The 13,591-nt window shown below is 40.4% G+C and overlaps 2 protein-coding genes across 2 annotated transcripts; one reads left to right on the forward strand and one right to left on the reverse strand.

Annotated features, from left to right (window-relative positions):
- The first annotated feature begins 2 nt into the window (after positions 1 to 2).
- Positions 3 to 1,783, forward strand: LOC144634427 (SID1 transmembrane family member 2-like). The gene has a single exon (XM_078493378.1). It carries the CDS (start codon positions 43 to 45, stop codon positions 1,480 to 1,482), a length of 1,440 nt encoding a protein of 479 aa, XP_078349504.1. The 5' UTR covers positions 3 to 42; the 3' UTR covers positions 1,483 to 1,783.
- Positions 1,784 to 4,125: 2,342 nt separating this feature from the next.
- LOC144634473 (neurexin-3b-like) lies at positions 4,126 to 9,894 on the reverse strand. The gene is made up of 2 exons (XM_078493424.1): positions 9,058 to 9,894; positions 4,126 to 5,791 (listed from the first exon to the last, which is right to left on the reverse strand). Exons 1-2 carry the CDS (start codon positions 9,788 to 9,790, stop codon positions 4,434 to 4,436), a joined length of 2,091 nt encoding a protein of 696 aa, XP_078349550.1. The 5' UTR covers positions 9,791 to 9,894; the 3' UTR covers positions 4,126 to 4,433.
- Positions 9,895 to 13,591: the final 3,697 nt, after the last annotated feature.

The raw sequence follows: 13,591 nt of genomic DNA on the forward strand, positions 1-13,591 counted from the left end.
GCTGGTAATAAATCCCGTTCGACGAATGGACCACCTCAAGTGATGTCTACCAGAAAAAAGATAACAGATCACATTGAGCTGCTTTCAGACCAGGAAGATAATGAACGAGCGAAAGTAAGAACAAGCACGGAAGGTTTGATACAACCTAGAAGCGAAACAAATCCATTGCTTTCACAACAGACACCAAAACATTGTTGTCTCGAAGCGGTTCTGTTACACTGGTTTACTCGTGGCCCTAAAACATACTCCTATACCACTGGCATTGTGGGTTTTGTGTTGATGGTCGGTGCAGGGCAGTTTGTCTTTGCCAACTGGCATCTAATGAAGGAAGAAGGTGATAGAGATAACTGTTATTACAATGACTTTTGCTATAGAGTAAGTGACTGGCATGACATTCCACTGAACTTAATGATAAGTAACTTAGTGTACATGATTCATGGCCTGATTCTAGCCGGATCTGTGTTCTATATGGAAGCAAAACGGCTTCATGAGATTGGAAAAAGTGACACAAGACAATTCCCACCAAATCAAGCGTTTTCCATTGGTTATGCTTTTGCCTGGGCATTGTTTTTTGAAGGCTGTTTCTCTTTAGTTTATCACCTTTGCCCAAGTAAGTTAACTTTTCAGTTCGATACCGCTTTTATGTTTGTCATTGCAGGCCTTACTGTTATTTTATTGTACAATGGCATTGAGATGAAGGAGTGTTCTGGTGATGGAAATGCTGTTAAAAGTCCTGTAGGGGCAGGGAATTTTTTTCTATATTTTTTAGTCCCACTTTACATTTTTAATTATCTTGGGACATTACGTCATTCCGAAACAGGACTACCTTTATTGTTAGAAACAATTTTTTTCAGTTTTTTAGCATGGTGGTGGGTCATTATTACTTTTTGGACTGGATCTAAGCTGGGAGTTGTTTGCTCAATAGAATACTTTAAGAAAGAACCTTGCAAGATTTTTTGGTTTGTCTTGGGTGTGGTTGCTCCAGTCATTTGCTTTTTTGGTTCGATAAGTAATCTCCCTCAAGCGTTTTTGTTTGCATGCATTGCAGAAAGCGTCATTGCCAGTTTGGGTAGAGGTTTCTGCCGAGATATTAAACTCAAATGTTCATGTCTGGGAACGTGTTTCTGTCGAGATATAACGTTCAAATGTTCGTGTATAGACACGGGTATGGACCGAGATATAAAATTTAGATGTTCCTGTAAGGGCACAAATTCTTCTCAAGGTAGAAAGTGCAAATGCTCGTGTCTTTCGTTTTTCCAAATTCTTTACGTCGTGTTAATGGGAGTTCTTTGGGGTCTTGCTCTTTATTATTTTTTGGGGAAACAAGTAACGGATAAGGTGGAAACTCCTGAAAAATCTCGGAATCTAAATCACGAATGCACTTGGCTAGGGTTTTTTGATTACCATGACATTTGGCATTTCTTGTCATCACATGGTTTACTAATGATGGTGTATTTTGTCATGTTTATGAGTTCCGCGTGAGGAGTGACAGCAAGAATGAAAAGTGTGAACCCGTAAAGTACTTGTCTGAAAAGAGGAGAAAAGGATCGCAAATTTAGCCTTGTTTTCAGTCCCGTGAATGGTAGTAAGCATATTAGATAAGTAAGTTTAGTTGCTTCAGTTCTGATAATGAAACCGCGGAAGCGTTAATGACATAGTCAGTCGAATGAGAAGAAAACCCTCTTCGTAGACACTTTCGAAGAACTTAGGAGTCTTAGCGTCCAATCAGACGAAGCACGAACCCTCCGAAAATGACGTCACGACAGTTTGCGGTCATGTAGATTAAGTACACTATATGCCCTAGAACAACACTAAGTACATAAACAAGTAAGTTATTCTTGTATAGAGCATAACTCCTCGACCTAAACGTCGAAAAGTTTCTCTGAAACCTGCAAAATAAATATCACAAAAGAAACAAAAAAAAAACTTAAAAGGAGGTAATCACGTTTTAATAGGCCGAAGGAATTTTTACCTAGTTCTAGAATAAAGTATCTTATCATAATCTTTTTAAGGTTTTGTCAAAAGATTCATAAATGCATGTTGCTTAGAAACTGCTAAGAAAACTTGGAGCTCTCCCAATAATGGGCTACACAGGGAGTTTATCTTTTATATTATTATGATAAGCTTCTGTCTGGAGGTATACAAAAGGGTAAGGATTTGATGAGTTAAACCGGGAGCCTATTAAACTATAGAAAAGAGTAGGAAATTATGTTCTTTGGGTGTTAAAAAGGCCCTTTCAAATTTTCTTAACTTAACGGGTAATTCATCTAAGTATGTTTGAAAGGTTACTCAATCCCATACTGTGTCTACTGTAGGTTTATGTAAAAGGATTATAATTTTCTGAGGAAGGTATACGAAAAGTTACCTTTTTCTGTCAAAACTGGTTTATAAAAGGGTAATCGTTTAGACATTATGGCGGAGTCTCTCTGTATAAAACTTTGTTGAGTTTCCAGCTTGAAAGACAAACATGGGATTTTGAGCTAAAACATTATCTATGCCAGGTTTATGAAATTCGCTCAAGTGTTAACAGCCTGGTTAATCATATTAATACCTCTTCCAACCAGAGTCTGTGAACATTTCATCATGATGTCACATGATATCTGTGTTCGTATTTTTTCGAAGTTTTACCTCCCATGTTTGTCAGTGTAGCATTTTTCAAATGTTCATTTAATTTACAATTTAATTTACTGCTTTAGCTGTTACCAAATGCTTTGTATATAGCATTTTATACTGTATGGTGTATTTGATACCTAATTACCGGCTGTAATATAAGTACCCCCCCCCCCTCCCCGGACTCGCTTCAGCTCAAGTTAGCCTTCTGGTATGAGAACCCCCCCCCCCCCCTCTTGGATAAAATGAATACCCATCCAACTTGTCCAAATTCGAGGCTTTCTTTTAAAATATCATTCATCGAAGCCTTTGTTATTTCTTTCTGCTTAATGTTGTTGTTACACTTATATACTTCCTGGGATGTATAAGCCCTCAAGTTATAACCCAGCGTTTGTTCCAAGGCTTTTAACTGGGAATTAACGGTATGTTTGTAATGAGTCTCTGTCTTGTATTTTCCGCTAAGCATATTATCTTGTGGACTTGAGTAAAAATCTGACTGTAAATAAGATTGTTTCTGTAATGTTTTAAGTATGGAAATAAATGTGTTGGTTCTTTAGGTGTTTTGTGTTTGTGAATTTACTTTCGCCATGCTGAAAGAACGCGCTGTTTTCAGAATCACGGAAGTTTTGCTGTCAGTCACCAGTGGCGGATCCAGAGATGCTCAAGGGGAGGGGACTAGGGGGAGGGGGAAGTTACTTGGTTGAATAAAATACGGGATAGCGGAGTGGCCCAATGGGCCCCTCCCCTTGAACCGCCACTGGTCACCTTTTCCGTTGTTTCGCCGCCCTTTCGAGCCCGATCTTTGTACATCATCGAGAAGAGCGCGAGCTCATTTGCCAGCAAAGCGGCTGGTTATCAAGCCTTATTTGTTATGAGTCAAATAAATAAATGCTTCGAGCATAATTCCCTAAATATTTTATTTTAACTTCTCTTTTTCTTTACCTTCATAAACATTGCAATTTGGTATTTGTTGGAAACACTGAAATTATATCAAGCGTGCCCAGTTTTTAGTTTATCATTTTGAACACAACCTTAGGTATTTTTTCTAGTATTACTAAATAGCGACAATAAATTCATTATAAATGAACACAATAATAGAAATATTACAACATACCGCATATCGAATATACAAGTTCTTTTTTAAACAAAAACCTTTTGAGCACAATACGTTTGATATTACAAACGCTTGCTACAACTCGCTCAAGATCGACTCTGTTAAGTCTTCGAGTTGTCTTTTTGACCCATGTACACACTTTAATAAGTGTTTAAAGGCATAAAAAATACGGAATATTTTCCGCTGAAAGGCGCAATGAGAAATTAACGCACAAGTCCTAGCCTCTAGCTCCACACGAACAGTTCTTTGAGATTCGACTCGAAAAAATCCACACTGATGACGTTGCGCGATTTTTCCCGCGCGAGTAACAACCAAGGAAGGGAGAGGGTGGAAGGGGGGATGGGAGGATTAGAGACACTGCACATTTCTATGTGGAGCAACGTCATTTAGTATAGATATTTTTACTCAAATGTCAGATGACTCTTGGGCGCGGGAAGAACTAAACGCCGGAGAGAAAGACGCGGCAAGGCGCAAGCAACATAGGCTTTGTTGCTTAGCAACTACAGTGTTCAGAGGACCGTGGATTATTCCTTCTACGTAAAGTTTGTTAAGAAGCATTTTCAGAGCCTTAACGAAAAAGCATTTTGGATAAGTACGTGCCAAAAGGCAAAAAGCGGAGAAGGCGAAACTTATTCATAAACTTACTCAAGCCAGTTTATCCGTGGATACGACACGGAAAATACTTTCTAACGTCCAAACGAAACAATTTCTAGACGTCTGTTATTTCAGCTTGTAGACATTTTTCTCTGCTTCCTTTGTACATTCCAGTCCATTCGGGATTGTTCTTGTTTTTACAAAGCCACCAAATAGCAAAGACGCAAAATGCGATGAGCAGGGTCGCCACTACGATGATGCCAGCGATAAGCGTCCATTTTTTGCTGCCGTCAGCTTGTTTCATTGTCACGCTTCTTTTTACTTGGTTGTTATCGTTGTCACGTGACACGGTCGTGAGTCGAGTAGGAGAAACAACACCTCCGCCCGCGGAACCTTGTTCAGCGGAACCCTGGCCTGATTCATCAACATCCTCACACCCATCTTCGTCATCCCCTGCGCATGCCGACTGTGAAATATCCGTCTCGCCTTCGGTTTTACTCTTAGGTGCCTTTGACGGAAGCACTTTTAAAAACTTGTGTTTGCTGTTGTTGGTCGTTTTTTTCGGGATCGTGTACCCGTTAATGTTATTGTCCCCTGAATGGGCCGAAAATATGTCGGCCTCCTCCACGACCGAACCGCTTTCTCCCGAGTGATCTTCGTTTTCTCCCGAACCAGTACTGCAATCATCTTCGTCATCCGAGCATGGAATCACTGAATTTCCGGAAAAACTTTGCGAAGTTGAGACGCGCGGACTTTCATTTGTAGAATCGTCAGTTGTTACAGTTCCTGTGGTAGTGTATGAAGCTGGAGATTGAACCCTCTTTGCACTTGTCGCCGCTGGCGTTGTTGGTTGTTCAGTGGTTACAACTGGTGTAGTAGATGTCTTCACAGAAGTCGTTGGATACAAGTCCTTTGAAATCTCACATCTTTGCCTAGGGCGACCATGGGTTGTAAAGGCCTCTGTTGCGTTGATAACTTCTTGAATAATATCCACATTGTTGAAATTTATCTCCTGTAGACACCCATCAAAGGGTATTCCAGACGAGCGGCGTCTAGAAGAGTAGCCACTCGACCCCACTCCTCCGATGAAGACATCCCCCTCGCCTTGTTTGAGATCGAACGATATAAATCTTCCAGGGAAACTCTTTGACACGTGAAAGACCCTATCAATCGTCAAGTCGAGCTGGCGCTGGTTTCTTCGAACGTCAATCGAATGCCACTTATCATCACTGCACACTTTTTCACGAGCGTGCACGTAGATTTCCCCCGATCCAAGGTTCCATCGTATGAGGATTGAGCCGCGGCTTAGTTCGATTGCTAAATAGTCTCTGCCGCGCCCGCTCTCCAGAAGCGAACCATTTTGATTGGCTGTCTTGAATCTTAAAATGATCCGGTCTTGCTGCGTTGAGATGCTCTTTTTGGAGCGATTGAACACCACGTGATCTGCTCGACTAAGGCCAAGAACCGGAAGTGCTGTGAATGCAAGTACAATGACATTTAGTGATAAGTATTTTTGAGGGGGAGGGGCTGGGCAATTTCTTCCGAGAAAAAATTTCTTTTTAATCATTGTTAGGGAAGGTACGTTTTTTATTAGGGGGGGTGGGCCGGGGGTATTTTAGATTTTTTTGCGAAAAAATTCGTGGCCCTCCCACTTCCTAGAATGTTTTGTTGCATGACCCTCCACAAACACGCACACAAAAACATGTGACCCTCCCCCCACCTACTCAGTGGTTCCTAGGGAACAAAAATAAACGGAAGTGTTGCTGACCTTAACGCTTTCTGGTCGCTCCATCTGCGCACAAAGCAACTATTACAAGGTTTTTAATAAGAGTCAGAGTAGGCAGCAAACGTTTTGGAGCTCCGAAGGCTTAACCTTCTAGGGGGGTTCGGGGGCATGCTCCCCCGGGAAAATTTTAAAATTTGGGCCTCTAAGAGTGCATTTCCTGCATTCTGGAGGAAGAATTACTGAAGAATTAGGTTATTTCAACAGAACCGTACATTGTCATTTTATACAGCTAGAATACATAAATACTCTTAAACGTTTTTCATATATTTGATTTTAGCCGATAGTGGTAAATCACGAACAACCCTTTTACCAGCGATGGCCAGTTTTCTGGCCAAGCAGAAAAAATCCCATTCCATCACCAATGGCCGCAAAACCGGCCAAACAAAACAAACTATCTTTCTTTTGGAAAAACTGGGCACTACTTGGAAAAGCACATGCTTTGAAAACAAAATGGCGGTCTGTTTCACGAACTGAAGGGTAATGAAAGCGTTGTGAAACAAAGACATTTTAGGGTCTTTTTTCAAACCATGCGTTGTCCATATGCATGTTATGTTTGTTGCCACTATTTATGCTTTTTTCTTGTTAAGTTTTTTTTCCATGCCGAAACAAAGTGTAACCCTCCCCCTCCTGTAAAAAAAACAGGTTTGGCCCTCCCCAATTTGTAAAAATGTTACTGATGACCCTCCCCTCTGAGGCCCCGGCCCACCCCCCACCCCCCCAATAAAAAACGTACCTTCCCTTATTTGCAAGAATTTCGTTTTACCAACATAACCCTGTGCCTTTTGTGCACCATCCATGTTTAGCAGGTGGGACTTGCTTGAATTTTTTCCAGTGCTCACTTGTGAGCGATATTTTTTTCACCTTCTTTTCTTGTGCAAGATTTTTTTGTTCGTTATTGCCCCCTCCCATCAAACAATAATAATTGAATGGTCTGTCTCTCAGTCGATTTAAAGTTGTGGTCTACAATCGTACCAAAATGTCGTAACTTAATAGATTTTTTATCAAGTCACGCAACACTTCTCTTATTGAAAGGTGCATAATTACTTTTCCTTGAATGTGAGTACCCGCACAGTACCCTCTAGGGACAAAAGTGACTTTAATCAGTTGGTAAAACAGGTTTGCTTAGATGCTAAAGAATTCAAACGGGCATAGCACATCACGAACCCTTGGCCAAGAGTTCTAAAAGTCAACGGTCTATAATGCATACTGAGGTAAATAATAGCGAACGTTTTGTCGCCTACTTCAGCATCAATATAAAAGCCTAACAGGGAACGGTGCCTTGTACATCACACCCACCCTTATATTGGTCTATATTGTTAACCTTGACATATTAATTTTTCATTCTGCTTGTCACAGGAACCCTGTTGTCAAACATTTTTCAAGTTCATGTGAGCTCTCAGAATTTGATAGTAGAACAACAGTCCATGTATTATCAGCTGACCAGTCTGTGGAAGGTCAATGTTTGGATTCTCGCCAGGGTCTCAGAATTTGTCTTTGTCCCGCTCGTGACAACAAAAGATTTACATCTTTCTCAACGGTCCAATTGATTTAAAAATAACTTTTTCGGTCTTGTTTCTAGTTTCATAGACAATGCATTGACATTTTAAAGGGAAATAGCATATTGACCATCCTTGGAAATTTTTTGGGTATATTTTTTTTGTATAAACAGAAATGTTTGAGTCTTCAAATGTAAATCCCCAGGAGCCCATCAGGCTTCTGACATCCCTTATCTTTGTTTAGAACTTCATATACGTCAGTGGCGATTATGTGCACCAAATTTTGGGTCCAGCGTATAACAATCTGAAGGAAATCGTAACCTTTAATTTTGAAAGACCTTTTCCTATATTGCACCGTCTGTAAAAAAGAATCTACCAGAATCGAGAAGCGAACGACCTTTAGAAAGTCTAAAAAAAACAACGCGACGCTTTGGGTTCGAGAGAATTTCGCAATATTATTCTCAGCGAATAGAGAAGGCCTTCTCAGAACGCAACTGGTTGACAAATCTTCTTGATTGTCGCGGCTCGCAAATGTTACTTCTCTAATTTTTATTGCTTCAGTTCTTCGTAGATATTGTTCTTTGACTTCTCCTGTTTCCTTGTTCGATCCGGGTGTTCAATGGGGTCATTTTAAATTTGTAAGACTGTCATTTTGTAATGTTTAGCGAGCGACGACACAAATGCTTCAGAGTTAGTTCGTGAGATACTTTAATTGTTTGCTATTAAGGGCTTTGGAAATGTTTCTTAATATGTATGTAGCCGCGTTATTCAGACAATCTGTATTACACGTGAAAACAATTTACTCTGCGCCAGACATTTGATCGCGTGATATTAGTCTGATGCAATAATCGAGCAATGTGTGAAAACAAATTAATTACACACAGAATGTTCCGCAATTTTACGATTCCCAGTTTACTTTCAATTTGAACCTTAAATGACTGGGAAAAAGCGGCTAGGGTGCCTTAAAAACACTAATAAAAAATAATGAGAGTTTTTATTGTGGTAAAAGGAGAAGAAAAACGATCAGTTGGTTGAGCTTTCGACCCCAGCTTATCGGCTGACGCAAAGTTTACTCTAGACAGATTCTATCGTCGATGACTCCAGAATGTTACAAGTTTGTCGCATTAAAATAAATAAATCAACTTCTGGTATAAGGGCAAACAAAGCTGGTACTGACAGTTTATGACGAGAAGGCTTTTAAAATCAAAGGAAAGCTTAAATATTTAGTGATTTTTCGGATTTAAAGTGCTGGCCATGAAATAAGAAATGTCAACATTCTTTGACACACTATGCCGTGCTGAGATCTGATAGTTTCTTTCTTATTATTAAAAACAAATGAGCCACGCATGTAAGTCACAGCATAACACATGATAAAAATAACTAAATACGCAGGGATGTTATGGATAAACTCAATCATGTTATGCAAATTGAAAACTACTTTATTTTTCAGACTGTACCTTGCTCGCAGGCCGCTCCTCTGTATCCAGTAGCTGTACAGTCACACGCAGTTGTAGTGAATCTGTTCAGGCATGTCGCGTTATTCTGGCACTTATTTTCTTTCTCGCACATATCAACACAGTCAGCAGCTATCCCATCTGAGTCTTCCACGATCGCTTTTCTTCTATTCCCTTGCCCTGATGAGTATTCAAACAATTCTATGTCTGTTATACATCCAAGGAACCTACTCAGAAGTATTACCGAAGGCTGGGTGACTCTGTGTGCGCTCAGTTTAGGTGGTAGTCCACCAAAATACATCGGGCTTTTAACGATTAAACTCGTCCTCTCGCGACTATTGATCGTTGATTTCGATCGATTGTCTAAAGAGATTGTCGTTTTGCCATTATTCCTCTCCAACAACACGCGATGCCAGTTCAGGTCGTTCAAATTGTCGCCGATTTCGACCGCCATTGCCCCGAATCGAGAGCCGTGGCTACACGTCAGTCGAAGCTTTCCATGAAACAGTTCAACTCGTAAGAAATTCGTCTGCCCTTCATCGTCCATATACAAAAGAAGCGCATCTGGAAGAAACGTTTTGAAACGAAATCCAAGCCCTTTGGTTTCCGACACATTCCACCTCTTCAATTGAAGGAATGAAGTACGAGCGTTTGTAAACGTCTCCGAAGAGGCCCGATTTAGCACAAAAGACATCCAGAAATACAACAGAACGCGTACATTCAAAATGGCATCCATCACTTGATTTCCAAGGCTGTGTCGTAACGAGTTATTCAAGAATCTTTGCTACCTTCCCTTCAGCGCGTGTAAATATTTTTGGCCTTCGCGTCACTTGCCTGGTCTTTGCGAGAGAGATAACCGGAAGGAGATTTAAACCACGCCTTCTACTGTGTTGCTATCGTTTGGCACAGAATCACGGCATCCGGTGACCCAGCAGTCAATTTGGATCAGCATCTGAATTCTCCTCGCGATATTCATAAGCCTCCAAACATGAACATTACAAGAATTGACTGCCCGATCAGCAATCGATGTAATTATGGCGTTGTAATACCGTATTTATTCGATTAAGCGCCATGGGCACTTATTAAATTTTTGGATCTTGAGAGTGCATGGGCGCTTATTCGAGGTGGGCGCTTAATTTATGTTTTTAGCAAGTAGTACGTTTTTTGCAAGAAAACAATATTTAATAACAAAACGTGAAGGTGTACCAAAGCTGAATTTTAACTGTCCTTGAAAGTTTCTGTAAAATACTTAAGAAAACTCGGAATTCGGGGCAGTCTCGCAGTAGTACTAAGTCAATTTCAAACTCAACTTCAATAATAATCAATACTCCTCTTGTGCCCTCTTTTTAGGGGGTTTGGGGGTGGGCGCTTATTCGAGACTGGGCGCTTATTAACTTTTCCTACTTGTAGCAGGGTCTGGAAGGGTATTTTCGGGATCCGGGATTTGACTAAAATACAGTGCGGGATTCGGGAAAACGCAAGATATCTTGACGGGATTCGGGATTTAACTGCTCTCCGGGAAATGGGATTAACAGATATTTAGGCACGGGATGCGGGATTTTTAACCTTTCTGTCGGGAAATTGGGAAGTCGTCACGACAAAAATGGACGTTCAAGCGGGCGAGCACGTGGTGTCTCGTTTCAGATAAGACGCGGTCGACACTGTAAACTTCTTTAGTGCTCTTTCATCATACTGATGTATGAAAAGCTATTTTCGTTTTTTGCACTCGTAAGTTCAAAATTTCAATCGAAAGCGACAATCTACATCTTACTTTTTCTAGCTTTTGCAGAAATTAATCTTCCGTTTTTTTATGGGGGGGGGGGGGAAGAGAAAAACGGGATTCGGGATAGCCATTTTAAAAAATGCGGGATGTGGGATTTTCGTAAAAAAGGAGCGGGAATGCGGGATCAGGACCCCCCTTCCAGACCCTGTTGTAGGTGGGCGCTTATTCGAGGTGGGCGCTTATTCGAGGTTGGGCGTTTAATCGAATAAATACGGTAAAATGTTTTGAGAACAGAAAAGTGAAATATATTGTAATTAACTATGCCTCATTGAATACAATCCACATTTCTGCTATATCCGAAATTGCTATTACATTTGATTCTCCGGTAAACACTCGTGAAACAACTAGCCATTCAGCGTAGCCATTTATTACGAGAAAATTTAGATATTTTCAATAGACTTTAGTTACAAATATTCTTTGCGTTGGTCTTATACAAAAGAATCTGTCATCGCTGTATTTTTAAAATTTAACAACATAGAAACTGGAATGTCAAAACACTTTTTTCGGCATTACCCATTCTGGGAACGAGAATGTCGAGAATGGGCATTATCCTTCTCCTTCTCTCGTTGCATAGTAACAAAGCAGACTCCCGCGTAACACTGATTGCAGGCTCAACTGGACGATCTCGTTCTTGGATCTGGGTACAGTGCTTCGATGAATATTAGGTTTCCAAAAATTTGATAAAATCAATGGTCATCAATGAATTCAATCGAGTATTCAATGAATTCAAACCTTTGGTAAATAAAACTGAGTTTTAGTACATTCGAAAGATTGAATTTTGAACCCGATAAAGCGCCATAAACTCTCTGTCAATGCGAACGCTACGCTGAGCTTCCCCTCTCCCCCCCCCCCCCTCCCCCCTCCCCCGGGCTGCACGACATTCGAGTCATATCGCAACGCTGGAAGAGCAAAGCGCGCGAGTGACGTCAAAACTCAGAGAAGACTCAGACAAACAAACCTAAAAATGGCGGACGATTTTCCTAAAACACTTTCTAAAACAGCCGGTGTTCCTAAAACACTTTCATAAAACGAAAAATTTGCCTAGATTCCTTCTATTTCTCCCAGATCACGCTGATGTTTTCTGAGCCTCATAGGGGCTATATTGATTTGCATTCTACTTTTAGTCTTCGCGCGCTTCGATTTGATTCCCTGAACTCACCTCAGTGTAAAAGTCTTTCGCTGTAAACCCGCCGAAAAGGTGGATCTCCAACAGTCCCAATGAATACTTTTATGTTCCTGAATCTATGAAGCAAATAAAATATAGAAAATGCACGGACGGCTGACGTCACAAGTCTTTCCCAGACGCACGGACGTCCGTATTTTTTTTTGTTTTGGCCCTCCAAATAATGCTGTTTAAAAATCGTGCTTTTCTCACGACATTGATGAATACTCACAACTCAATGCACAAAAATCTTCCCGAAATATTTAAATTAAACAAAGCGTATTTATCGCAGTTGAAATGAATTTTAATAGCGTATATAAAGAAGTCTCAAAGGACGTGCTGATCGTTTATGGTCGCAGTTGTGTGCGAGCCTTCGTCGTTGATGTGCTCCGTCTTCGGGTAAGTCCACGTCTTCTACCTTGTCTTTGTTGTTTGTTCGTCTTAACGTTATAGCTTTTCGTTTCTTTTAGCTTTCGTTTCAATTTTGGCCGTTTCACGGTTTAACTGAGCCATTTCGTGAATGTGAAAGTTTCAGCGTGTTCGTCGATGACGCTAGTTGTTCAATTTAATTTAAAAGTTTGATCAAAACTCGAGGAAAATTATTGTCAATATGTCAACGTTATTCTTGCTTTTTTCCACAAGACAAACAGTGTATCTAAAGGATTCCGCATATCTAAAGGATCTAAATAATTCCGCAGGGCAGCCATATTTTTTGGAGCGGACATGTTCAACTTTGGCGCCAATCATGCTTGTGTGACGTGGCCGGCCATCCCGGCAGGCTTCTTCATGCCGCAAACAACTCCAATTACAGATAAGTCAGACAAAGTTTCTCCATAATTGCATAATTTCTAATTACCGGCCCCACACATTGCTTTTGCTTTACTGTTTGTAGATTTGTTGCACAATGTTCAGTTCAAAGTATGATTAGCGTGAATTTTGTTTCAGTTTTTGCCCATTACTTTTGACTTTGACCGAAGCAAACTCCACAAAACATTAGCAATGAAAGAATTCTTACGCACTAGAAATAAAAATCTTTGAATTGAAAAACCGAACCCAAATGTGTAGCACACGCTGAATTTGTGCTTAAAAGTAAGCTTAGAATGACTTGAAATTTTTATCATGTCTATATATTTCACTGTTTTGAGTAACAGAAGTTACGTTCATTTCAATGATACATTACTTAATTGCAAATCATCTTTATTTTCAATTTCTTATGTCGCCTGATAAAGAAGTACAACACGACGCAGTATTCTCACTGGCGTATTTTTGTTCCACTTTTCAGGAATATGGTTGTTGAAACTGCATGATGACGTACAACCATTGTGGAACTCGGAGTTACGGTCTCGTCAATTGATGCCAGGGCCGTGCCTTGTCTACATACAAAAGAGGTCAGTGTTTTGCTCTAACATTTCATCTACGTAGTTACATTAGGCAAGCTCAATTGGTTTTAAATAATAATCCCTAGTGAAGTAGACGAATTTGGCTAAACCTAAGTCATTTGACAGAGCGTAGTTTCTAACGCTCGGTATTTCTGAGGCCAATTGACAAAAATAGACACTTTAAGTTCCCTGAGCTCACTCGCTCGTAAAAGT

The sequence above is a fragment of the Oculina patagonica genome, chromosome 13 (assembly GCF_052425735.1).
Source record: "Oculina patagonica isolate OP01 chromosome 13, crgOcupat, whole genome shotgun sequence".
NCBI classification, from domain to species: domain Eukaryota; kingdom Metazoa; phylum Cnidaria; class Anthozoa; order Scleractinia; family Oculinidae; genus Oculina; species Oculina patagonica.

What these genes read in the sequence shown, in the direction of transcription:
- LOC144634427 (XM_078493378.1), top strand. Translation starts at nt 43, where the DNA reads ATGTCTACCAGAAAAAAGATAACAGATCACATTGAGCTGCTTTCAGAC.
- LOC144634473 (XM_078493424.1), bottom strand. Translation starts at nt 9,790, where the DNA reads ATGGATGCCATTTTGAATGTACGCGTTCTGTTGTATTTCTGGATGTCT. An exon ending in AGGAGCGGCCTGCGAGCAAG is followed by an intron (nt 5,792 to 9,057) that starts GTACAGTCTGAA and finishes TTGCATTCACAG; the next exon opens with CACTTCCGGTTCTTGGCCTT.